The 27,914-nt window shown below is 43.3% G+C and overlaps 1 protein-coding gene, 1 non-coding gene and 1 pseudogene across 2 annotated transcripts in view; 1 reads left to right on the plus strand and 2 right to left on the minus strand.

Moving 5' to 3' along the window:
* Window positions 1–27,914, plus strand: part of LOC146808497 (transient receptor potential cation channel subfamily M member 2-like) — a 1,333,691-nt gene that overhangs the window by 161,331 nt on the left and 1,144,446 nt on the right. The window contains exon 4 of the mRNA XM_085623962.1: window positions 8,116–8,296. Coding sequence (XP_085480088.1) covers window positions 8,116–8,296 — 181 coding nt within the window. The remainder of the gene's footprint in view (window positions 1–8,115; window positions 8,297–27,914) is intronic.
* LOC146808498 (small nucleolar RNA SNORD31) lies at window positions 23,512–23,579 on the minus strand. The gene has a single exon (XR_014968365.1). It is a non-coding gene; the product is annotated as a small nucleolar RNA SNORD31 (small nucleolar RNA).
* LOC146808499 (small nucleolar RNA SNORD22) lies at window positions 23,945–24,051 on the minus strand (annotated as a pseudogene).

Below are 27,914 nucleotides of genomic sequence, written 5' to 3' on the forward strand. Positions count from 1 at the left end.
CATGGCCGCTGTTTGTCTCCAAATTGTTGCGCTAAAACTGACAATAAACAACCTTCTCTCTCATGCACATAAAGCGTAAAAGGCTTAGTGTAATCTGGAGTGCCTAGTATAGGAGCAGAACACAGAGCGGTACGCAAGTCAGTGAAACTCTTTTGGCACTCATCAGTCCATGGAAGGGGCTGAGGCGTATCTTTTAAAGTGAGTGCCAGCAAAGGTTTGGCAATTAGAGAGAAGTTAGGGATCCACTGCCTACAATAAGAAGTGATACCCAGAAAGGCACGCACTTCCCTTTGTGTGGATGGTACAGACATTCGCGAAATCGCTTGAATTCGTTCTGGTGTCAATCGCCGTCCCTCCTTTGATAGGAGACGACCCAAGTAGGTAACCTCTCGACAAACATATTGTAGTTTGGAAGGTGAAACCTTGTGATTCAGTGTAAACAAGTGGCGCAACAAAGCAACAGTGACATCTTTGCAGATATCTTCTGAATCAGCGGCGACTAATAAGTCATCCATGTATTGGATAAGAGCAGCACCAGACGGCAAGTGGAAAGTATCAAGATGACTTTTTAAAGCTTGGCTGTAAATAGAGGGACTTTCACAATAGCCCTGAGGTGGGCGCTTAAACCGGAAGCTTCGGCCTCCAAGAGAGAAGCCAAAAATGTCCCTACTCTCTTCTGCAATGGGAATACTAAAGAAGGCATTCTTTAGATCGATAACAGAGAACCAAGTCGCTGTGGAAGGTATCATTGTCAACAAAGCAGTGATATCTGGAACAACAGGAAATTGTGGAATCACAATTTTGTTTACTTCTCGCAGATCAATTACAAAACGGTACACAGGAGGCTGAGAAGGATCAGTGCGTTTAAGAACAGGAAGAATAGGACTATTGCATTTATTACCTCTTGTTTCTTCAACCACACCCTTCCGAATCAAGTCATGAATGATTCCCAAAAGCGCTTTCTCACCTTCTGCTGAAATTTAATATTGTGGGATGCGTGGTAGTTCAACATTGGGCTTGAGAGTAACAACATAAGGTGGAATCTCAAGACAACCCACATCGTTCGGACCCGTGGCCCAAAGTGCTGTTGGAAGAGAAAGTAATTCAGGTGGAAACTGATCTTTAGACAAATACATCGGGGAGACCAATTTCTGTCCTAGAGTAAGATGTACGCCAGAAGGAGACAATATATTGTAGAGCTTCCAAATCATAAGGACCAACCGAAATAGGCAAAGGGCAAGAAACTGGATTGCGAACAGGGGCGCCAGAAAATCCTACGGAAACATTTGTTAAGCCAGACAAAGGTGCCCCAGGGAGTTTAGAATGAATGATAGAACTTCTCATTGCTCCAGTATCCAGAAGAAATGGCTCTGAAACACCCATTGTAGTGACTTTAACATAAGGTCCACTTTGATCTACTGGGATTGGCACAACTCCCTTACTTTGTCCATGGCTGTCCTAGTTAGCATGAAGACTCTCATTCTCACCATCAACATAATGGTCTTCATTGTAATACTGTGTGGATCTCACAGTTTGTTGATCAAAGTGATTCACAGAATTGGGAGAAGGAAGAGCATGCTGTTCTTGAGTCAACACACCCCGACCTCTACCTCTGTATGCTGACTGGAGGCCAGCACGACCTCGTGGAGCAGATAACGCTCCATTGCGCTGCAATAAAATCGGACAACTATTCTTAAAATGACCTTCCTCTCTACAATAGGCACATTGATTAGGACCTAACAAAGGTCGCGGATTGTATGGCTCAGGTTTTTGATACAACCTCTGAAACTGCGGGGGCTGCTGAATTTGAGGCTGAGCATAACGTGGCGGATAGGCTTGTTGCAAGAGAACCTTCGTTTTTAAATCTTTCGTCTTTTTCTCTTGCTTTTCTTTTTCTTCTTTGTCCCTATTCTCATAATATTGCGCAGTAGCCAATATCTGAGCAGAAGAAGAAACAGCCCATGAAGTTTCTGAATCTTTCAATTTGTATGACAGCTCGGGAAGCAAATTAAATACGAATTTGTCCACGAATAGTCGCTGTCCACCCTCTGTAGCCATATCTTGACCACTGTGGTCGATAAACGTCTCCTCGAAACGAGTAAAGAAGTCAGAGACACTTTCATCTTTCTTTTGTTTGCATGCTGCTAGTTTATCCCAATTAACTCTCAGTGCCGGCATCATAGTTTTCATTAACGTAATGATTCTGCCAGGGAGTTCCGAGATCAGAGCGTCAGACTTTGCGCCACCCACTTGGTCTCTATCTGTATCAGTTATAACATCCCAAGTAACACCTAGTTCCTGCGCGTGATCCTCTCTACGAATCTTAGCCCATATTGTCTGTGGGACTACATTACCCATTAGCATATCAATATCTGCCAGGTTCATAATACAAGCATCAACTGTCTGTGATAGCTCTTTGTAGTAACCTGCAGGGTTCTTACGAGGATCTGGTAGAGTCTGCTTAAGGGCCAAAACTTCAGATCTCTTCCAAGGGACATGTACCCATATGCGTTGGAAATGAGCAGGAATAGCTGCATTAGCACCTGCAGCTGGAACCTCTTCCTTCCATACTGGAGGAACCTCTCTCATAGGATAATTTTTCGACGTCAGTTTAATTGACGGATCGGAATAAAGGAGAATCTGAGAAAACAATAAGGATCTATAAGAGATAAGTGTCCTTACAGCTTCCTCAACTTTAGAACCCACAATAAGTCCTTTTTCAAAATCAGTCTGAACATTTAACAGATCTTGTGAGACCGGACTTGAACTCACATCTTCCCATTCCTTAATGAGAATGTCGCACATTACATTGAAAGCATATCTTTGTGTAGGCGTATTCCATTGCAAAAAGGTAGGCATAATATCAAGCACACTGTATTGTGGACCCTTCTTGATCCATTTTCGTGCCAGAGAGTCTAACTTTTCTCGTTCCTCAAAATCTGGGAACTGACTACGAGATTGTCTTCGAGCAAAAGCCGGAGACATATTTAAAGCTCCAAAGAAAGGAGATAGAATACTAGTGACAGAGTCTGTAAGACGCTTACGCACAGACGGAGAATTAGACATAAGAATTGGAGACAGAGTATTAGGGGAACTAACAGGAGAAGAATGGATAACTGCAGGAGGAGCAGAAGGCAAAGGAGATCTAGGATCAGGAGATGAGGGCAAAGAAGTTGAGACTGTCGGTAAAACCGGCAAGGGCGGTAATACTGGAGGAGGCAAATGCGGAGGAGCCGGAACAGGCGGAAGTACCACTGGTGGCTGAACAGGCTGTAACGGCTGAGGTATATTGGCACTTTGCGCATAGGGCGGAGGCAACCTAAATAAATGGGACATTAGAGGATCTTCTTCTATATCTTTCTTATTATCAGAAGGAGAAACAGGCAACACTGGATAGCATTTATCTATCGCCATACGATGTTGTCTTTCTGAAATTTCTGCCGCATTATCAACTTCATCATTTTTGAACTGTTGGGCAGCCTGCATAATTGTCATACTCTGTGCTTTCCTATTTCGTTTAGCTTGTTTAATTTCTTTCTGTTTGGCTTCCTTACGCCAAAGGCGGACAGAGTCAATCATTGCCGGCCGGGCTTTTCTTTTGAACAAAACTGCTTCCAAATTATCTAGCACATCAGGATCAAAACTACCATTTTCTGGCCATTTGAGAACACCATCTTTCTTTGTGTATCGAGTTCATGTCTCATTAAAGGCAATGGGGCCGATACCATATTATTAATAGAGCTCATATGTGGGAGTTCCAACCGAAGGAATCGGACAAGAGTCCTCGAGTCGGGAATCCCTATTACAACCAAGACAACAAATTCTTCCAAACTTAGTCAGACAAGGCATCTCAAGATTTTTCCTGTCTGTTCACAAACTTCAAGGGAGTAAAACTCAGTTTACGCAGCACAAATGCACTTACCCTCGGCTTTAACTTTTGCAAAGGTTAAATCTAAGGACCCAAGGAAATTAATCAAAGAACAGAAATTGTGGGCGCGACCCACGAAAATACTTAACTAAGGACGTCTTCTTCCACCAACAGAGGCCCGTCTATCGTCTCGCCTTACCATACATCATCAAAGGAAGGGCCAAATCAGGGCGGCAGTCAGGGCAGCGGTCGTCAGTAGCCGTCAGGAAGGAGTAACCGCGCTGAAAAAGACCTTCGGACCACTTTCGACATACAGGGGTCGCTTAGTGTGGCTCGCGAACCCTCCGGAATTTTCTTGCGGGGTTCCTCACGACCTTCGAGCAGAACCGGTACCACTGAAGCCGCCCTACGTGGGCGCCAGTTGAAGAACCAGAACCTTTTGGGCCTGGCGGCGCAGGGTACGCCCAAAGTCTCCGGAGTTCACCTGCTTCGCTATACAGAGACACGGGACACTCTGTCGACGTTAGAAGATTGGATTTATTTAGCTGCAGCTAGTACAGTTATCCTAGAAGTACACAAAGTAGGTTCTCAGGAGACTGCACATCATGTTAAATACTATACAATGATACAATTATTAACAAAATACACTCCCAGAGCATACAAGAAAGAGCCAATAAGGAAAGTTGGAAAACAAGGCGGAACCAATAGGAAAGGTTTGAAAACAGAAATATCAGATGACTCGAAGAGACCTCTCCTCTAACTGTTTATGTCACCCCACCCTCAAGTTAATACATTAACAGATTCATAACTAACTTGCAGGTGGCGAGATACGTTTATGTGTGCTGGAGGACAGTTGTGAAACGAGAGAATGCTAGCAGGAGACAGTGAAGGCCAGTCGATAAGATAAAGTCAGGAAAGAATAGTGTGAGCCAACAGATAGTTGAGAAGTGGATTAGAAAAGCCAGACAGGGATTAGTGTACTCGGCTAGTTCTAACACCAGCTTTGCAAATAAAGGCCGAGGGCGTATTTCGACACCGGGCTACAGAAAAAGCAGAATAGACTTTGTTCGCCGTGCTGCCTGAGTGATGGCAACACAAAATGGCGGCGGGCCACAAAATGGCGGGTCGATTCGATCGTGATCGAAAATCGAAGTTCCTCAGTACACCTGGGAGACAGATTTGGGACACCCCATTTTGGATGTTCAATGGGAAAAGTGCTGTGAAGTCACTAAAGGCATCTCATTGAATAGTCGGCATAACCTATTGCATTTGACGTTTTTGCGTAGATAATACGTTACACCAGAGCACTCCCACAGAATTGACCCGCCTAGATCACATTGCTGCGTGAAATATAGGGTTCCACATGCTGATTTTGCACACTTAACTTGGACGTGTCCCAAACTACAGCCTTACTGGATTGCGATACATAGAACATTGGCACTCATGCTTGACTTAACTCTCTCTCCGCTGCCTGAGGTAGTGCTCCTGGGGTATGTAGTGAATTTCCCTTAAGGAGTTAGGAGATTCGCTGCTATCAGCTTCCTGTTAGCCAAAAGGGAGAGCGCTATTAACTGGGGGGTGGGGGGGTGGGGTGGAAAGGGTTCCCACCTTGCACAACTGGTTAAAGAGTCTAGCTTATTGCAACACAAACAGCGAGACATATGCTACCACGCTACCTTCCACCTCAAGCCCTAAGGACATTTGGGGCACACTTAGGAATTATGTGGCATCTACTCATTTGGCATCTGATTCGCAACTGGAGCAAAGGCTTGTGCCAACTGGTGTGGGATAAATGTATAACACTAGACACTAGTTATCCGTTTAGCTATTACATGCTTTTGATTCATTTCTTCATGCAATGTTCCTGTTGTGGACTTGAAGGGGCTGCTGCACATCTGCATAGTCAATTGATAGTACTGGAAAGGCCAGGGAATGTGGGTAGGTTGACCTGCCTATGTAATAATTATGACAGTGTTTTTTGATATGTACCTTTAATCATGATGTATCTTTGCATACTCCATAGACATTATGGCTTGACAGTAAGCACTATTGCTTTGAATTTCTGTAACGTTACGAATGATAAATAAAGATTTAAAAACAAAGTGTTATAAATATGCCGTGAAATTTCCAGACAAGTGGCTTGATCTTTGAGAATGAGACCCGTTTATTTGTTGTGTGCAGCTTTAGCCTTGCACAGATGAATATGCACATGCAAGGGCCAGTTCTGGGATGTCCAATTTGTCTTGTAGGCGATGCATTAAAATATCGTTGTGGAATTCCAATGGGTCTAGTCACTGTGTGGCATATCTACATGGGCATTGCAACAGGGAAGAATCACTTTTACAGATGCCCCGGTGGCGCTATGCCCTGCTCCATATTTGCAATGCCGCGCTAAGCCACTTGGTGCAGCTTAACGCCACATTGTAAATATTGTGCCCTTTTATGCAGCTTTCTGCATCGAAGGGGTGTGCAATGGGTGTCGCAGTGAGCGTTCCAGTGAGCCCCAACCCCAAGCACCATCTGCACCGAAGATCAGCCCCCCACACTCCACGAGTCCTGCGTGGGGCCCTTCTGCATTTTCCTGCTTGCCGCGTCTGTCCGGTTGCTTGCCCGTTGGCTAGCTGCCTTTGCGACGACACACCTTTAAATCTTCACTGCTGGTTTGGCTCCTCCAGACTGGCTCCCGCTTCTTTGCAAAAGAGAAGCACCCCAGACCTTCCTGGTCTGCACCAGAAGCAAGTCCTCCGTTCTTCGTGGGTTCCGCTTGCCAAGGTTTGGTGAGTCCTAGTTCGACTTTGACGCCGCCGACAGCAAGAGCCTTCGTGGGACAGCTCGCCTCCTGGTCCTGGTCGTCCTCGACGTCTACTGGTACCCGTGGCTGCTGCGACAAGCTTCACCCTTCCCCTGCAATCTTCACGACATCGCCTGGTTCCTTCCTGGTTCCACGTGGTCACTGGCTAGGGACCTTGACTCTGTCCCTTCTGCTTGCAGGTACCCTTCCTTCTTGATCCCGGCCTTGGGATCCACCGGACACTCTGCACTGACTGCCTGTCAGCAACTTTCCTTCAGGCATCCATAGAAGTCCACGACGAAACCCGACGCAAGTTCACACCTATGCACCCGCAGCCCGTGGTCTAGGTAACTTGGGTACTTCGGTGCTCACAAGGGTAGTGACTATCCTAGGGTCTAGTTTCCGAGTCTCGACTTTCTAGCTACACCAGAAGTGTCCTAAAACTGCTTATTTCAGAACTGTACTATTTCTATCGATTATACGCATTACGCGTGAGTGTTTCCACTCTGCACCTGAATCCCGTGGGCCTCCCACTTCCTAACTGTTGGTAGTGTAGTGTAGCCCCAGCGATTCCCTAGGCCTAGGCCTATTCTATTTCCGTGACAGTGGTCCTTATACCACTTCTTTAGTATATGGTTTGCGTGGCCCCTAGGGCCTAACTGTATTACTTACCTGTGTGACTTAATGTATGCTTGAATAAGACTGTGTTGTACTTACCTCGAATCTCCTAAAGAGTGCTGAGGGTTTGACTAGAATAAATACACTTTATTTTATATATATATCTGTTGTGGTGTCCTTTCATTTGGTATTCAAGGGATTATATATGGTATCACAGCTGGCTTCACATGCCATTCAGAGTTTAGCCTAAGACTGCTCTTGTCCATGCTACCACTAGGATAGCTGGTCTATAAGGTTGACTTTACAACCAATCACCATAAGGGTTGTTTGGACTGATATAAGGTGTACACTAGAACTAGTGACATCATACATCAGGCCAACTTCTCACAGGGATAACATTGTAAAAGTTGACACTGACTAGCACGGTCCACAACTACATTTTTCCAGGTCCCCATTACATATGTGTTCAGTGTGTATGGTTTTCATTTGTAAATCCTTTCCAGGTCTCCTTTGCCCATGCCTTTTCAAATGGACAATTGTCAAGCATGTATGGGTTTCACCTGTTTTATTTGGCCGCAGGGAGATGTGTTGTAATCTTCCTCCCCTTTCCTCTCTCTCCCTCTTGGTACATTCCTGCCTTCCCCTCCCTTAGAACGTTCCGCAAGGAGTTTGCCTTAGAATGTTGTCTTGCCTCGGCTGTTACAGAGAGCGAATGACTGAATAAAGACATTTCCTACTTACGACCTCTTCAGCGTCTTCATTTACATCAATAGTCTCCATGTGTGGTGGACTCTTTTTGATCTCTGACATTTTTCCTTCTGATGCTTTTTGTCCATAGTACGTGCGCGCCTCCGACTGCACCCCTCCCGGAGTTCTGTATGAAATGATGACTGACAAGTGGAAGCTCGAGGTGCCCAACCTGGTGATCTCCATTACAGGAGGAGCCAAGAACTTCCGCATGGATCCCAGACTGAAGAACCTCTTCAGCCAGGGGCTCGTCAAAGCAGCTCGGAGCACAGGTGAGCAGGGGCATCTCAACACACATCAATGTAGAGATCCTGGGGCATTGGGTTCTCCGTCCAGTGAGATAAAACTACATAAAGACGATAAGTTCCCTTACATGCTCCTGATTGGAGGTGTCAGACACCTATTAGCGTCCTAAGTATGGGCCAAGTATGGGTCCATTAGGACAATTTCCCTTTGAATAGAAATTATTTCGTTTTTCTGTTTTCATTACTGTGGATTTTAAGAGATTCGTTGAGACCCTCGTCCCAAACACCTGAGAGCGAGGCGAAATGCTCAAGCAAAAGGTTAGTCGCCTCGCCTGTCCAGTTGTCTGAAGAGAAGCTCCCATTCCAGCTGTGGCTCTCCTTCTCCAACTGTGACATTAGTTTATTTGGATAGTTCCAGATCCTGCAGTAGCTCATAGGTATATTCTGGTGTAAACAGCACTACGCTCTCAAAAGGTCTTGCAGAAGGATGTTGAGTTTCCAACTCTCTCCTACTGAGCCCTACTGGCTGTTAGCAGCACCTAAGATTTAACAAGCATTTGCAATGCAATCGGTCTCACCTTGGGGTCCATTTAAGTCTTTAGTCATGCTGCGTCCGTGCTGCAGTGGCAATGTAGACTGAGATGTATCCAATGAACAGAACACAGCCCTTCCAGTGCAAAACAAGCACAATGCATTTAAAAAAAGAAAATACACATGCACATTATAAAAGCAATCTTTTTTAAAACTCTTCGGGAAGCGAGTGCACGTGCTTTAAAAACATTTGGTTATTTTTCTAAAGTGTACACAAGCTTGCCGAAGATACACACCCTCACTTCTTTAGCAACAGAATGCTTTGGGATAAGCATGTGCATGTTTTAGAAAACAATGAGTACTCAAAGTGCGTGCACGCATCCTTAAGCAACAGTAAGCGAGTGCAGCAACAGGCATATTTAAAGTGCTTCTGACCTGGGGTCAGCCAGCCATCTGGGACACGTGGCGATATCCGACCAGCAGAGCAAAGTGAAGTTGCAACGGGAGGGAATGAGCCATGTAGGGGCAACTACATGTGAAAGACCAATAAAACAAGCATTTGCAATGCAATCGTTCTCGCCTTTGGGACCTTATAAGTATTTAGCCATACTGCACATTATCCTGGGTGCTGAAACATCTACTGTTCTTTAACATGGAAGCTTTGACACTAATAGGCACATTATCGCTCTGCCTTTAGGCTGATACAACTCTTTCAGCCATCTAGTCCTACATTTTAACACCGACATGTGATCGCCGGCCTGCAGCGCCCGCTACGCCGGACACCTATACCTTGCAAAAGGCACAACTGTTTGGCAGACATCGTTCAAGGTGGCAGAGGGCCTGTCACAGTTTAAGTTGTGTAAAATTCAGGGGCATTGGTATGATCAGTGCAGCATGTGCAATGGCACCGGGGCCCAGGGGTAAGATGCACCCACAGCACACTAAGTATGACAAACATTTACTAGCCAACCAGAGTACCTGAGGCATGTCTTCCTGTTTGCGCTAGTCCCCAACACCGCACATTTCCAGGGGTGCAGTAATACAGAACCAAGTCACAGGAGGAATACAGCGCAGACTGGGGCACGTAAAGTGGGGCATGGTTAAAGAGCGGGGACAAAACAAATATTCTGCTAACTACTTTGGCACCCTTGGTCAAAACTGCACAACGGGGGACAGGAATTTACAGGTCTCGTTTTCTGTTGCCATGTCAGGTTATGGCCAGATCAAGGATTGCAGTTTGAATGCGAATGTGAATACAATGAATAATGGGGGAGCGGTCAAAAAAGCTTTCATATGCCAATATGTTTGGCACCATTTGACACATCTGCACAGAAGTAGAGCTCCTAAAATTGGTAATTACTTGCAAACTGCATGGTCAATTTGGGACTGGGAGGTTGGCTGCCAGCAGCATCTCTCAATTGTGCACGGCAAAAGAATACATGCAGCAAGCAGCGAGTTTTGTGGAGGGCCTGGCCTTTGCCACTGATAGGATTTCTTCAGTTTCCATTAGTTCACATCTGAACGAGTGTTTTTTTGGTGTGAGGCACGCCGATCGCTGAAATGCATTTACTGTGATATTGTAAATAAATTATGCAGGATCACGGGAATGCATGCTGGCTTTCTTGGATGCACGTTTTTTTATGCATATCACATGGTGGCTACTGACCGCAGTTGCACCAGGCCCATCTGGAGTATGCACTTAGGTCTAGCAAGCGATGGAATATGTATACACACACACTCTTTTAACACAACGAGCAAGGTGTCTGGTGCGCCACTCATTCTTGTATTTGGCAAGCACCTCTGGCACATTAAATCAGAGTAGTCTAGTGGTACAACAGAGCACTATGTCATGAACCAAAGTCCCATAACCATATGAATATGGCTCTTGTTCAGTGATGATCTATGTATCCAAGTACAACCAAGAGCTATGATATAACAACTTATAATACTGGTTATTCTTATTTGGTCATTGAGATATTAACATAATACCAATTACATGTTAACTTGTTGAATGTGTGCATATAAACAGTCTAAAACACACTAAACTTTGATCCACCGTGTATAGACCAGCCAAAGCCTATAGTCAGGTTATTTTGAAGTCAGTCCAAAAACAACTAAAAAATATGTTTGAGATAGAACAAAAAACGAGCAGCAATCATGGCTAAGAACAGATAAAAATGGTTTCAAAATGAAACACTGAATCATTTATGCAAAGGAATGTGAATAAGTTGGTACAAGAAAAAACTTAAGAAGGGGTAGTTTGTGAAAAAAAATATTCACTTAAAATCAAGATTTTCAGGAGATGCTCTGAAAGTGGAAGGTATAAATTACTGGATAGATATATATTAGTTACTTACAAAGATGGCTATCGGTCATTTAGCGAACAACATACCCAGAGCTAGGAAGGCCAGGATGAAGGGTTTTTACAGAGTCAAAGCAAAAATTTAAAACACCCAACAGCTCCAGGTGCAGCCTGTAAGTATAAAACTACAGGTGTATGTTTTTATTATCAAAACTTGCAGATGTGTCCTCTAGAAATAGGTTTTGTGGCGCCATAAGAGGAGGATCCGCCTAAAGGAAATACAAGCCCTAATAAACAAAGCTTATATTGCCGAAGGACATAAGGACATACATATTCAGAGGACCACCCCTGCTGCACCAATCTTCACATCTGTCAACATAAGTAGTGTCAATCCATGGTGCAAACTTCTGCCCAAACATACAAGTTAAGTCAAGTAAAATCAGCTTTATTCGTTTTACAGCCATAAAAGCTTTCAATAAATACACTAATACATTTAAAAATAGCAATTTCAAATATTTACAAAGTTAAAAATACCAATAATTCATATCTTACTATTATCTTATTAAGAGTACAAAGTAAACATTCCTAAAATTCCACATGTGCAAAAAGAGTGCATAAAATACATTTTGATTTATTTGATTACATTCAGTCACTGAAGTCCTCATATGCTAAGGCATCTAAAAGAGACAAATGTTTTCTAACCTTAATTGCCCTTTGTATGAAGGAAATTACAAAATACGCTGTTTTTACATTTTCCAATTTACATAGAAAGTGAAAGGCACTTTTATACTGGTATATTCTATTGGTCAGAAATAACGGTTTACATTTTTTTTCCTGATCTCAGTATAAAAACTACAGAACAATAAAAAGTGCAAGGTAGTCTGTGGTGTTTTTCCATCACACGGGCAGTTTGGAAATATATAGGACCACTTTTCCATGCTTGGAAACGCTACTATGTAATGCAATGTACCGAGTCTAAGCCTTGTTAAATAAAATCTGTGTTGGGTATTACCTGTCAGGAAAAGATATGTTTGTGCACCCAACACAGAAGGGATTTCGCAGTTTTTAACAACGCTTTGTTTTCGACTTATAGTTTCCATTCTATCATGTTCCTTTGTGGTGGTATATCTCAGCTTTAAATCAATTTTGCTAACATCCTGAATAAGCTCAGGATTCGCTTTATCAAAATCTATCTTACAATACGCTAGCAAATTAAGGATATACTCTATCCATGGAATTTTAATACCACGGGCCAAGGACAAGCAATCCCTTATTAATTCCTTAGTTAGCTTAGTTTCATCTTTCGCCCATATTCCTCTTCAAAAAGCAAGCCCCGCTATATTAATAAAGTCACTTATATATGGTATAGACAGCGCTTTCTGCACTATATAATTAGCTGTAGAGTGTGGAACTGCCAACACTCTCTTTAAAAATGTATTTTCTTTGCTTTGTAAGGGCACTGAGTGTGTCCTCCCCCATATAGCTGCCCCATAGCAGGTTCCTGTCCCACATTTACCTCTATATAAAGTAAGAGTTTCCCTAATGGGCTTATGTCCTAGCTTCGTGGGAATCTAAAAATGCTCTCAACGATTTTTAGGAATTTTAATTCACAGGATTTAATGTGTGTATCCCAGGTACCTTTTCTATTAAAAAGTAAAGCCAATTAACTAAAAGTTGGAACTCTACGTATCCCTACTCCTCCCACATGACGCGATGTATCCTTCGACTTGTTGCTCACACATGTCATGACAAAAGTTCTACTAAGATTTAACTGGAGACATGTGCTTAGCATATTTTTCTATTAGTTGTTGTAATCCATTTGCTGTCCTGGACAACAACACCGCATCATTTGCGTAGAGTAGTACTGGGGTTATACGTGTTCCAACTTTAGAGGCATATGCGTTATGTTTTTGTAAGAAGGGGTCAACATTATTAACATATAAGGAAAATAGGAGAGGCGCCAATACGCATCCCTGGCGTATTCCCCTTGTGACCCTAAAATCTTGAGTGCATTACCCCGTCTTCCCAAACCGTACTCTTCATGTTAATAAGGCATAGATCTGGGAAAAATATGTCATATGTCTATGGGAGCTCCTAGCTCGTTCAGGGTTTCCCACAATTTAGCATGATTAACAAGATCAAACGCACATGTGATATCTACAAAGCAAAGATGTAACACTCCATCTTTGGGTAAGGTATACTTTCCTATCAGTAGCTCCAGATTTAAACACTGTTCCACTGTTGTTATACACCTTCTAAACCAATATTGTGCGTCTGAGAGGATGTTATTCTCAGCGACCCATTGTTCTAATCATCCCAACATGATTCTCCCCATCAATTTGGAGGTGGAGTCAAGAAGGGATATAGGACGGTAACAGTTTTCCTTCCCTCTGTCCCCTTTTTTAATTATAGGGACAATAATACTTTCCACCCAGGAGGCTGGCAATACCCCCATAGAACAGCGTTAAAGACATTTACTAGGATGGGGACCCAAAAAACAATGTTACATTTAAATCCATCCGGGCCAGCTGCTTTTCCATTACAAATTTTTGTAGGGCAAATTTTATTTCCTCCGGCGTATGTACCAATGTTTTCACTGGGTCAACTAATCTGAAATTATTATTATTTGTATTAGGGACTACAACAGCGTTTGAGTTAAAAATACACTCAAAGTGTGTGATCCATTCTTCAGGAGGAACCACATTCTCGTTTTTTTCTGATGAATTTTCTATAAAGTAGGGGTGATCAATTATCCTCCAAAATAATGTTGCATTTCTTGTCTCTGTAGCCTGCACTAAATTCTCCCAAGCTTCCTCACGAATTTCATTTTTTCTTCCATTCAAGGTGTTTTTGTATTCTTTTCTCAGGGTGCTAATTTTTTCACCATCTCTTGGTTTTACCTTTAGTGCTATTTTCAGTTCCCTATTCAACCTAGAGCATTCCCAGTTAAACCACCTGGGATTATTTTCATGGTTTGATTTTTTTCCTTTGGACTGTTGATTTCTTCCATGATATTGCTAAAAGCAATTATAGTTGACTGATGTATTAGGGAGCTATCCATACAGATGTCAATATCTTTTTGTTTTTTTCTCTCAAATTTTCCATGAAAATTATAGAATTTACCTCAGACCATTTAATGGTTGCTCCATTAGCTCCCTTGATCTTTTTGTCTGTTTCTGATACTTTGCCCCTAGATTGCTGCTTTAGACTAAGCCTTGAAGTAAGGATTAGTGAGTGGTGGTCACTAAACAGGCTTGGGCGGATTACACATTTTTCTATCAAACCCCTACATTTAGCTGACACAATAAAGTGGTCAATACGTGAGGCTGATCTCACCCCTACATTAGTGTAAATAGGTGTTTCTCCATCTGAGTTTTCTAGTTCCAAAGTCGCTAGATAATACTTATGGGTAAGATTATTAATTGCTTCCCCATAAGTGTTGTGCGGAAAATGGTGAGAACATTCCCCAAAACAGTTATATGAACCACATTGCTCACCTGATGCAATATCACACGTTTTAATATTGAAATCACCCGCCCATATCAGTAGGTATTCCCCCCAAGATCCATTAAAAAGTGATCCAAATCATGCCCTAATGATTCTAAATCTAGTACCATCAAAGATAGTGTTATAAAATGTAATCAAAACAATAGACTGCTTCCCCTCTAAATATAGATGGATCAATTGGTAATACTGTGACTTATTATTAACTTTCTTTAAAATCAAAGGTGATGTGAGAGCGATTAAAGTTGCTAATCCACCTTTTGGTCTCCCCATTCTAGGTGGTCTTGCATTTGTGCAAATAGACTGGAAGCCATTAATAGAGAACGACCCAGTGGTCCAGGTCTCCTGGATCATATCCACTACACATCCCTCTAACAGTTTTTGCCATTCTTGGTCATTTATCTTATTTTTAATTCTTGCCACATTCCATGACATAATATTAGGGGACTCATGAGTTTGTAAGCTTACTACATCTTCGTCCTGGTCCTTAGGGGAGTTAATGGTTATAATATACCCGGTTTTATCTACTAGCTCACATTAGTCCTCCCCAATAATTTGTACGTGGGAAGGGCCCTCCTGATTATCAACAGTTGTAATATAATCAATTTTTCTTTTAGAAGGGCTGCTTACGTCCTCACTAAGTCAATCTATCTCATTACAGCCTCTAATTGGGTCGTATCTATTTTGAATTGGGACAATTGGCTCTTCTTTATACATGTTATGGGGGTTTAGGTTTCTAGATCTTGGTCTGTAAAACAAACCTAATGGGGCAGCAGTCATATGATCATTCATGGTATAGTTTAGTAATGTCGGGCTCTTCAATAAAATCTCCATTAAATCCCCTACCAGCTCCCTGCTGCGAAAATTCACTTCTATGCAGTCTCCCAAACACTCTTTTCTAGAGTTACCCACCTAATTCACCCTCCTCAACATTATTATGTTACGTTGCAGAACATTAATACCAACATTCGTTTTTGCAGTAATCCAATGTGTCACTTGGTTTTTTAGTGAGTCATATGATTCATGATTTTTATCTTCCAAAGTGTGTACGTTTTTAAGAATAATGACATATGGTGTTGCCTCGGGAGGAAGATATAATGTCTCATCTGGTATATTAACACGTTGTCTAGTTCCTCTCATATAGTTGGTTTCTTACAAACCCATTCCTGTATGTGGGGCTTTAGGTTCTTTATCATGCCTTTGTTCCTGGGTGGGTCGAGAGTTAATACAGTCTGTTACAAGCTGTTTAGTATGAGCCACGATTTGTTCTGTTGGACCAACAGTTATTGGGGTGCCATAAGCTTCTGTTCACTTCACCTGTGAGTTACTGCTCACAGTTGTGTTACACTTGTTTTTTGAAGAAAGTAGGCCCTTGACCAGATCTTTTATGGAACTCACATCTTTTTGAACCAGTTTTATCTCAGTCAACAAGTGCCGTTCGATGTTGTCTATTTTAGAATGCAATTTTTAGGTCTCGCATAGGGCAGCGCATGCGCTGCCTCTACGAGGCATTAAGTAATCAGCATTGCTAGTTAAACTCCACCCATTGCATTTCTCTTTACTTCCTCACTTACCATTGGTGAAATCGGTCATTGCTCTTCTTAACGTGCTCTTTGTTGGCTGGTGGTCCGTCACGTCATTTCCGTTTTCTTCCGTTTCTGGCGGAAGCAGCATCGATCAACTACTGTTAAATTGCGCTGCAGGGAGGCATCTTTAAATGTAGGCACTACTTTTTTTTTTTTCCATGGCGCCGGGTTCGCGCCCCTCGCTCCTTGTTGTTCTCAGTATGCTGAGGTCTTCCAGCCTGTACAGTGAGCCGCGCAGGCTCGGCTGCTCCAGCCGCCTACTCTTGTTACACAGCCAGTCGCCATGACCCCTCCCACTCCCTAAGCAAGGAGGTGGATACGGAGGCCGTGCGCCTTTCAATTTATTCATATTAAAATCACACTTAAATGACGCAGCCCATGCTGAGGATCGAACCCTGTTTTCCTGCTCCAAAAACAGCAGCGTTCTTGTTGAGCCACCTTCTCGCACCGTTTGTTGTATTTGGTTTCAGATGCTACATTTGTCGCTCTCAACCGTGTTTTTTTTTAATTGTATCTGTCTCCCCCTCCATGTGTATTATTTTTTTAATTTATCTCTCCCCACCCTCCCCTCCAAGATCGCTGTTTATTTTTAAATAATTAAATAATGCAGCACACGCCGAGGCTCGAACCCTGTTCTCCAGCTCCAAAGTCAGCAGCGCGCGCAGCCTGCCATATGTCTTGTGTCAGGTTACAAATGCTTTCTCTTTTGCGGCTTTGCCGCACACCACTCATTCTTTCTTGTTTATTAAAGCCATTCTTTTTCTGTCTCTCGTAACGTCCGCAAAGAGTCACAAGCTTGTTTTATTTTCAGCGCACGATGCGCACTTTTACTTTAATTTTGTAAGCCCCAAGACTGCTACAGAAATGGCCATTGGGCTGGGGGTCTCCCACGCAGGGACCTCCTTTGATCATCCGCCTGACAACTCTGGGCGACACACACCGCAGGCGGAGAGGATGGCTCAGGCAGTCCAGCAGCACTTCCTCATTGGTCAGCAGCCTCAGTGACCGGACAGAACGGGACTCAAGTGAGCCAACCCTTGCACTTTGTGTACTGTGCCGACGATCACATCAGGACAGTTTCCCCTCTCACCCTCGTACTCAGATGGAGTACGCCCACAACAGGACCGTCCACCCTCACCAGGGGCCTGCCCAGCAGGCACCCTCTAATGTCCACAGGTCAGCGGCTGCCAGTCTTCCCATGGGCCAGGTCAGTTACTCATCTGGGCGTGCGCAGGCCAGTGATTGCGCTGTCCAGGGATCCAGTCACAGTGTTTTAAGGAACCGACACCTCCAAACCTGCAGCACTCGAGGTCCTTCTTAAGCGCATAGCGTCGGCACTTTGATTTATCAGCGAGGCAGTGGGAGGCTCAGAGGGAAGAGTTTGTTTGGTACACGCAGATTTCGGGCAAAAACAAAGGCGGGTAAATACGTTCTCTTATTCTCCTTTATATTGTAATCAATCACTCTCTCTCTCACTCTGTTACTCCCTCTCTTTTTTTCAGACTGTTTAGTCTTTCACATAAGCTCACGGAGTTATACATATTTTATTTCATTCATTATGACTATGTGCATCACCCGCTTGCAAGCGATGCAATTAATACCACCGCACTATGAAGTGTGCATCTTAGATCGTCCTGAGTTGTTCTCCAGGGAATAATGAGTTCACTGTGCAAACTTGAGGCGTTTAACAAAGGTGACTAATGATTAAGTGTGCTTCTAATCATTAGAAAAGAGTGTGCTGGTTAAAATTGAGATTGTGCTAAAAAAGGAACGCAATCGCAAAATTCAGATGAAAGCTGCTAAACACGTTTAACATTCCCACTGCCACCAGCGAACGCGGCATCAATGATCCACCACTTTGAGGGACTTGAAAAAGACATTTAGCGCTTTACAAAAAACTGAAAATACTCTATATAAATGTGTCAGCTGTTGTCCCAAAACAACAGGCAACGGGTCAGGAAAGAGTGAGGCAGAAAGTTGCAGTCGTGGTTGTACGATGTCTACAGTGGCTTTTAGTGTAATAACAGCCAATAGCCAGCCCCAAGTTTAGGATGTTTGGTATCCTAACATCTATTTTGCACAGCACTGTTTTCCGGTTTTATTTGCTCTTCTTTGCTAGGGTTCTGTTAACACACCCCTAAGTCTTTTTTAAGCGATAAGCGCTGGTGCCGCAATTGCTTAAAACATAAATATATAGAAAAAACCCACTTGCAATGCAAGCGCTTTTGCATTACTGAACGTTTGAGCTATTGCATTATCATTAGCAAAGCCAATAGCTCACACGTTCACTCATGCGAGACCTATTGCATTGCAAATGCTTGTTTAAATAGGGTTTCCAAATGTAATATTCCTTGGGTGTTGTCTATTGCATTAGTTTCTCCTTTTGTGGGCCCTCATAATTTACCCACTTTTTTTGCCTTTTGCTTTATTTTTGGCCTTGCCACCTTACTTTCTTCAGGGCCATTCTTCAATGTCGATGATTGTTTTGCTTTTTTTGCTGGCGGTGAGATTAAGTCTGTATCGTTGGATAGCACTGAAATCTCCAAAGTAGATGTCAAAATGTATGGATTGTCTAAGTTCGGGACTATCACCATGTTAGAATCTTTTCCCACTAGCGACTCCGCCTCTATAACTGGAGATACTGATGTCGACTTGTTCCCTATGCCCCGCGTGGATGTAGAATCATTGTGGGTCTCTATTATCACCTCCTTGAGGGCTGCATCTAATGCGGTTTTGGTAGCGGCAAATTTATCTTCCATGAGGACAATCTCACTGTCTATCATACCCACCTCAGTTTTTAAATATTTTGTAATAGGCATGTTATTTGTACTCTATTTCTTCACAGTTTGTGCTAACTTCATTTTGCCTATATTTCTCATAAGATGAGGATTAGGAGAGGCACAATGAGTATAAGTAAAATGGTTAATCACCTTTCCAGGGTCCTTACTGCGCTTGCTTCTTCAGTGGGACAAAGGGGGTGGCCCAGCCCAGCCTCCTCCAGCCGCTGACGGGCGCGTCCCACTCTGCGGGAGCCCTCTCATCATTGTAAACGCTCCTGGTGCGTTTGCAGTGTCGTCGTCGGCGTACGCGCCGCTTAGGCAGTCGGGAAATGGAGTCCCGGGCTCTCTAGTCATTCTCCCCCCTCTCACGGGACCTGGAATCACCAGAATCACTTGTGGCAATACTGCAGTCTCTAAAAGGGGGCCCAAACATACAGTAACAAATATTTCTAATTGCTACCTCCTTGGCCGTTGGTAACAGTAAAAGGAAAATTGTGAAACAAATCTTAGGAACTTCCAGACACTTTACTTGCTAATTCTACATGCAGTCTTGCAGTAAGAAAGAACTCAGGTAAGGGAAAAGATACCCTTGACCAATGTGTTTAAAATGTTCAAGGGGAATTAACAAAAACATAGTACTTCATTCATCTAAATTACAATTACCCAGCTCAACTGTACAAACCATATTGATCATGAAAGGGTTGAATCATCAGAAGGGCTCGATTGATTGTGACCACGGGGACCTCTGTAACCACGACTCATCCTGCTGAGATCACATAAGCAGATTATTTCCCTTGGACCACAAATTGCATACAGCATTTAACGAGGTTAAGACACACAATATAACCATGTTCGTGGGCAGATTACATTAGCCAAACCTGAAAGCAAGCTTATTTGCTAATGGTATAGAAGATTAAGTAGTCAAACAAAAATAAATAAAAATAAAAAAAGTGTATGGTACTTTCATATTCTTAACTTCCCATAAAGGCCAGGAAGGAAACAAATGCCACAGTTAAGTATGAAGATTCAAAGGAGCAATTTACCCCAAATTCCTAAGCATTTTATTATTATTATTGCTTTGATCACAAATGTCCTATTCTGCATATAAAGTAGATCTCCATGACTTCAGAAATCGACTTCAAACATTAACTGCCCGATGGCTTGCCTTTTTGAAAGTTAATGAAAGTCCTTTGTTTACGAAATCACTTGATGTTCAAAAATGCTAATATTTACTTGTAAAGTTTATGCCGTAGAATGTCAATCTACTGGTAAATTATATGTGAACAAGGGCATTGGCTCTCTGGAAGCTTTTATGGGTGTACTATTGTGATCAAGGAAGTTAGCTAACTTTAAAGCCATAAAAACAACAGTTGTCATCTGTCAACCAGAGAGGGCAATCAACCATATGGCGTGCAAATAGATGTTGGAGTATGTTTTCAAACACTGGAAAAGCTGGCATGCAGCCTTTCAGCACAACTGTCACTAATTTTGGACACGTTTTTCTCATGAACGTCCTAAAGATGAGTGGAGCCACCTAATGCCAAACATCATGCAGTAAAAAAAATTGTAATCACGTTTCAATTTCACGTTCGGCTTTACTAGCAAATATAAATGAATAAACTACACGAAAAGATAGCGACATTGCCAGTATTTGAGTAAGAAGAAAAAACAGGTAGCACAAATCAGAGCTTGAAAAGTGTCCCAAAAAGAAGGTTTACTGTCTAATGTAGCTGGACAAAACAAATACAAACCTGTCAAATCCGTAGCCCTCTAATTCGACTCTGGCTAACATTTTTCAGAACACTCGGACACGCCCCTTTTAGAATGCCAGACATGCATGCCAATGTCTGGGGGTTCACAACAATCTTCAAAGACCCGGGCTCTCCGAAGCTGACAGATATACGAACTGACCCGTCAAGCACTAAGTATGCAGTGCAGACCATTGTGTACCAGGGTTCATGCGAGGGCCCTGGGCAGCGCTTCTGAAACCAGGGCCTTGCTCTGAGACTGGTCAAGAACGTGCTGAGCAGAAAAAAACTGTGCAAAAAATGCACTTTGCAGCAACTGGCCAAACAACCTTTGCAAGATGACCTGTAAAGGGGTTAGATAACTCTGCCACAATGTGGTTGTTATATGTGCTTGGCGAAGGGTGCTTGTACTAGAAAACTACCCGAATGGGCATAAGGAGATTGTGTAAAATGGAAACTGCTGGCGGAGGAAGGAGTGAGCCTGTTTTTATGGGCGTGAGTGGGGAATCCTGAGGTGCAAGACAGCTGGGAGTCGCTACTGCTACAAAGGTAGGGAGGGGGCTGCTCCAGGTATAGACACGCTGGAAGGGTGTGTGGGTGGACTCCACCTACTGTGGGGGCGTGATAGCGCCACCATGAAGGAGCTTCCCCACTTCAGGAGGTGCCTATTCCTGCAGGACAGGTCACTCACTGTTGCAGGACCCCGTGACAGTCAGGGAAGGTTTAGGGGCTGGATGTTGGTTGGAATGCAGGGCTTCGGGGCAGGGCACACGTCGGGGATCGTGCCAGCTGCTTGATCTCCGGTGCAGGCGGGACTCACCTTCTGCAAGGTCTGCTGCAGCACATTCTGCTCCATGGTCATGGTCCGGCCCTGCAGCTGCCGTGGTGGGCAGGTGGTGCAAAGGAGGCTCGGAGGGATACTGGGCAACGGGCGAGAGAGCGTGGGATTACCAGAGAGCGGCCGGGCCAATGAGAGCCGACGTCTGACTGTGCATGCTTCTGCACAGACACTCTACATGTGTCAGCTCTCTACTCAGTGTGGCCGGACGATGCAAACTACTTTGAAAATAAGCATTTGCAACGCAAGACGACTTGCATTTACGCGAGACGTATTGCATTAGAAATGGGTGTTTAAAAAGGCACGAGTGGGAGTGGGGTGGTGTGGGGGGAGCGAGAAGTCATGAACTGCGGGAGGGGGCGGGGGGGACACAAGGCAGAAAATTGTGTTGGAGTAAAGGGGCCAATAGCCAGGGAAGGATACAAATCAAAACATGGCCATCAGGAGGAGGGAATAACAAGCCAAAAACCAATCAGAAGCCAGCATTTACGATCTAAGCCAATCCAAAAGATGGGCGGAGAGTGGGCGGAGCTTAAATGAAGCTTCCCCTGCTCTAGTGTACACTGCATGGCTCGCAGAGTGATAGCATGGCATTCGTGCTGCAACGCTAGGCGAGTCCTAAAAACGTGCATTTCAGAATGCCACAGGAAACCAATGGCAAATCGAAGGGTGCGCCAAAAGTCCACAGAAGAGATTCAAGTCTTGCAGACAGCACATGTTGTCTAGACTCGACCTTATAGGGGAGAAAAACGGGCCAAGTTATTATGCCCATCTCTATGCTCGATTCAACCTTTAAGATACTAGGGTTGGGAGGAGAAGTCTTCACCTGCAATGAAAAACCTGGGCAGACTAACATTTTCTCCAATCTAATTTGGCTCCCGCCCTGTTGTGGGCATGGCGGATCAGTGTCTCAACCCTTTACTTCCAGGTGAGAAATACCTTAAAGATGGGCAATCATTGCTTGAATCCTTCACATCATATGTGCTGAACCTAGATTCAGGAGTTAGCTTCTCAAAATCCTTTATGATGGGTCCCCCCCCAAAAAAAAATATATATAGGACGCACATAGTTTGAGAGGGTTGCTATTTTCAGAGTACTCACTTTTAACTATTTGTCTAAAGAAAGGGCTAAAACTATTTTCCTTGACTAACAAGTTTAAAAACTGGGCAGTTAAAGCCTTAAAGATGCCAACAGTGGTAGCACACTCAAACCCAATCACTTCTACATGTCTAGGGCCTTACCCAATTGTGCAGCCCTCAATACAAGTTTGATTTGACAAGGTGCAGATTAGTTTTTTTTACAACTTGGCTCCACAGTAATGTGTCGCGGTTCTAACTATATCCGAAGCACTCCGGTTTGGTGCAAGTGTGCCAACTGACTGGCATGTACAACTGGCCTTGTTCATCATCAAGACTTTAGGTTCTCATTTTATGCAGATGCATTGTTTTATGATGATTGTTTAATTTTAAGCTTGTAAGTTTGTATAAAGTAGGATATGAAATGTATTTGTGTTCATATGGTCTAAATTAGACCAAAATAAAAAAAATCATGAAACGAAACCCGCTGACAATAGTTGGGCTCAGGTTAACTGTTTTAGGGGAACAAACAGTGGTTGTGCTGCATTGCTGTGGAGCTAGGGTGGTGAGGGAAGTTTAGAATTACAAAGAAAGGAGCAGTCAAGTGATCCTGGTGATGGCAGTGTAGAAGACACGCTAACTTGTCAGCAGCGCTGCTTTAAACTTCATAGCAGCCAGCCTCCCTCCCCTCAGAAAACCTCAGTTACAATCAATACAAATAGCAGATGCTTACCTATTGCAGATGTTGCCCTTTTAAAGAGAAGTACTTCCAAGTCCTGCTACAACGTAGGAGTTCAGGATTTTCTTAACACTAAGAAACTGGTGAATGAGTTACAACCCACATCTCATGGTTGCAGTAGATAATAGTACACTAATTTAGCTTCAGAAAATACCTATCAGTCACATGAATCAGACTGGGGTGGTAATGGGTTCATCACAAAGCTGGCAGGTCAATAAAAAACTGCTCAGTGTCCAGCACCTCAAAATTCACCCAACACTTTGAACCAGCTAGTACCCCTACATCATGACAGGTGCATTACCTCTGCCCCTTATGAGCATCCGTGGACTGAATCCTGCAACAAAAAGACTCAGTAAATAAATGTAGCAAGTGAACGAGACCCCATTTCACCCACACAATGTCCCCCTAAACACTAATTTGCAGTCATGTCCCAGTCTTAGTGGCCATGCACCACACCAAAATCTCAAAGTACTTCACAAATTACCCGCAGTTTGGCTGCATCATAAACACCAAGCGCTACAGACTCTCAGCGGTACACGCCAGCTCCAGCTGAATCTGACAGCTGAACCAAGCCTGTCAGACTGTTCCATCTGGAACAAGTTGTCCTCTTGTCACACTGGCGGGGCAGGTTCTGGCACCAGACAGATAGTAAGACGTCTGAGGATTTCCTCATCTCGACTGGTCCCTGCCGTACATGCAAGGTTATCCATCACACCCCTTGTATAGTATATAGAGTTTTAAGATGCTCACCTAAGAAACCCACTGGAGAAGCTGCGCATGTAAAGCAAAGTAAAAATTTTACAAATCATCCTTTAAATGGGAGAAGCGAGGCAGGGAGAAGGGTCTCATCTAGTCGGGATAGCGACGATAGTTATCACAGCCAAGGCTCAAGGTATAGTGGTTAAAAATTAATCATTACATATGGGACTACAGGCCCCTGGGAAAGGGCAGCATTCAGATTGAAGCCATGATGCAGTTTAAATAACTCAGGTGGGGGTGAAATGCGAACTAGAGCATCCAATATATTACCTGCAAAGCACTGGGATCAGGATACCGCTTCAATCTGGAAAACAAAAAAGGCAAATCTGTAACACTGCCCCCTCAACTAGTCACCTGCATCAAACAGACGGGCACACAATACTCTCCCAGAACGCCACACCCCAGCGGTCAGAGAATCAATAGGGCATATGTACAAGGACTGGTGAAAACTACCACTAACGCTAGTTAGCTGCAGTTTTCTTACTGCTGTGTACCGCTGAAAACTATCGCCTTGTTAGAACATATGTACAAGACATCGCTGCATGGCGATAGCTTCAGGGATCAACGGTGAAAACTGCCATTAACATTAGCGTGATGGCAATAGGAATTCCGGCGTTAGTCGGCAAAAACCAACGAAAGGCCCATTAGCGGCAAAAAATGCATGTTAATCAGCCTGACGTGAGTTTTTTTGTCTCTTTTTTTTATTTTATTTTTATTCGTCATTGCAAAAGAAAATCAATTCATACTTTTCATTAGGCAGATTCCATTTAGCCAGTTATACAATAAAAAAAAAAACAGCAGAGAGAGCGGAATGGCAGATACAAAAATAAACGGGGTTGAAGCATAGTCAAATCTATATATAGATTATTTCAGTCGTTTTCAAGTCTATTTCTCCACTCGGAAATTGGTGTCCATATCCGTTTCCCCATCTGTTGTGTCTTCCATCCTTTTTTGTCATACAAAGCTTTTTCTAATACATATATTGCTAATAGTCGTGCCATCCATTGTTGAAATGTTGGCGGGTTAGGGTCTTTCCACATAGCTGCCACACATAGTCTACATAGGATCATGGCTATATAGATGAACTCATGATGAGATGATTTTATGCCATCCCTGGTTACTCCCAGAATCATAACTTCATTGGTTATACTTATTTTAATCCCGAGAGCATGATTCAAGAATTGCTCTATTGTGTTCTTGAATAGATCCAAGGCGGGACAAGCGGAAAACATATGAATGGTATCCGCCTGTGCGTCTCGGCATCTAGGACAAACCACTCCCGTTGTTCCCCCCCACTGAGCAATTCTATGCGGTGTATAATATAGCTCATACAAGGTCTTATATTGCTGAGTTTGCAGAGTAGCAGCTCTTAACACAGAGTTTGATAATTTAATTGCTTTTTCAACCTCATTGCCAGTTAGATTCAACTTATTATTCCATTTATCAATCACTTTTCGACAATCATCCTCCTTATATCTCGTCAATTCTTCATAAACCTGTGAGATTGAACAGCCTTTATTAGCCCTTAGGATTTCAATAATTTCTACCCTTTTATAATTAGTGTCCCCTCCCTGTTTCTTTGCCAGGACCGATCTTATTTGTAGATATTTTAAAAAATCCCTACGGTCTATGTTATATAGTTGGCATGCTTGTTCGAATGTTATTAGTCCCGTGGTTCCCACCAAGTCTCCTATTGTTTTTATCCCCTTCATATCCCAGCACTTCATAACCGGATCATGGAATACCGTTGGTAACGACTGATTATTAAATAAGGGATTATAATAGTTCGTCCTCCCAATTTGTGTTCTCTTCCTTACGATTGACCATACTGCCATTGCTGCACCCACAGTCTTGAACTTGACTTTCTTATAGTAACTGCCTTCGTTGAATGTAAGGAGCCATTTGTCAGAGTTCTTGATCAATAGCTCATATATATCAGGGATGCTCTCCCCCACTCTCCATCGATCCTCTGTGTTTCCCCCCACTAGCCCCTTGATGTATTGTAGGACGGTTGCCCAATAGTAAGTCCTGTAGTCCGGTGCCGCTAGGCCCCCTCGCTCTCTTGGTAATGACAGAAATTTCAGTGCTCGCCGTGTTTTACCTTTAGCCCATATAAAATGATTTGTAAGCCCCTCTATTTCTCGGAACCAGTTATTGTTAAATTTAAGCGGAATCGTACGGAACAAATATAATATTTTAGGCAAGAAAATCATTTTTATTAGATTACATCGACCTATTGTTGTTAAATATAGGTTGTTTAATCTATCTAGATCCCGCTTAGCCTTTTTAATTACCGGTCCCAAGTTCATTTCCACTATCTTTGAAAGGTCGGCGGTTATCGTTATCCCTAAATAGGTTGCTGATTCTGTTATTCTTTTATCTACCAGCCTTACCTTTTTATTGACTACTATTTGAGTTTTACTCTCATTTAATTTATACCCTGAGAGCGCCCCATAGGCTGTAGCTTCTTGTTCTATCTCTAATAGAGATGTCGCCGGATCCACAGATATTACCGCTAAGTCATCTGCGTACCCTAAGATTTTCGTTTCATGTCCATTCAGGACAACCGGCATAATATTTCTATTTGCCTCTATCTTTCTTATAAACCCATCTATGTAAAATGCGAAGAGTAGTGGAGAACTGTGGTAAATAAAATATTACGCTGTCAGACTTTTAAAATATAAATAAGATCATGCATAAAGCAAGAGGCTGAGTCTGTGGTATCAGGTTCATAAAGGGATTTATTCCATTAACTCGAGTCAAAGGGAGAATATTTCCATCACCAAAATTGGATCTGGAAAGGGGCTCAAAAGTATTCTCAATATTCTCAAAACATTATTCACAGAGTACAGTATATATACATTTCTCAATTGTACGTAAGCAAAAGAGCAAGAGAGAATGAGATAAGAGCATGTGGGCGTGTAAGTAGGCGTGAAGGTGGGCGTCCATGTGGGCGTCCACTTGATGATAATGGGTAATTTGTCATGTGTGGGTGGATACCTGGAGAATCCTGCAATGTCAGCAGAAATATTTGGCAGAGATGCGTGCACAGTCGCATGACGTGTGACTGACGTGGGGAGGGTTGCTATGCAACCGAACAAGTCTGGAAGTGAGGCCTTCAGTGTCAAGACGACCAGCACATCTTGTATTATCTGATATCCGATGTCTGGAGCAGGGACTGATTTGTGACATAGGTTGCTCATCACCAAGAGCCGATGTGGCATCTATTTCTTCATTTACTTCATTTACTGCAGAAGCCTTACATGGGGGCTATGGGCTTTTTACTGACGTGAGCTTTGCAATCTCACAAAGAGAGACAGTAGGGCTGGGCTCCCTCCTTGCAGATGGGCGCGTTCATTCCTCCTTCACCAGGCAAGAATGTGGTTTCAGTAAGAGTAAGCAGATAACCGTGCTCAATACTGTCTCAGTACCTTGTGACAGGGCCCCTTTGGCTGAGGCCCAAGTGTGCAAGGCCAAGGATACGTAGCTGTAGCTTTCAGAGCGTTCTGAGGCATGAAAAGCTTGATGGCAGAATCAGGGCCTACTCGCCTGGACTGAAAAATAGCATAAGTGAACCATATAAAGCCGGTGGCCTTTCGTACTTAGGAATGGAATATCCGGCCCATTCATGGCGGATCTGAAAGAGGACATGTTAACGGTGGACGCACATGTATTTGCGTCTTCATAACTGGAACTGGAGGGAACATACATGTACTTGTGATTTATACATGAAACCGTTGGGGTCCAAGATAGGGGACATAACTGATCATAAAAATCCATAT

This window comes from Triturus cristatus, chromosome 8 (assembly GCF_964204655.1).
Source record: "Triturus cristatus chromosome 8, aTriCri1.1, whole genome shotgun sequence".
NCBI classification, from domain to species: domain Eukaryota; kingdom Metazoa; phylum Chordata; class Amphibia; order Caudata; family Salamandridae; genus Triturus; species Triturus cristatus.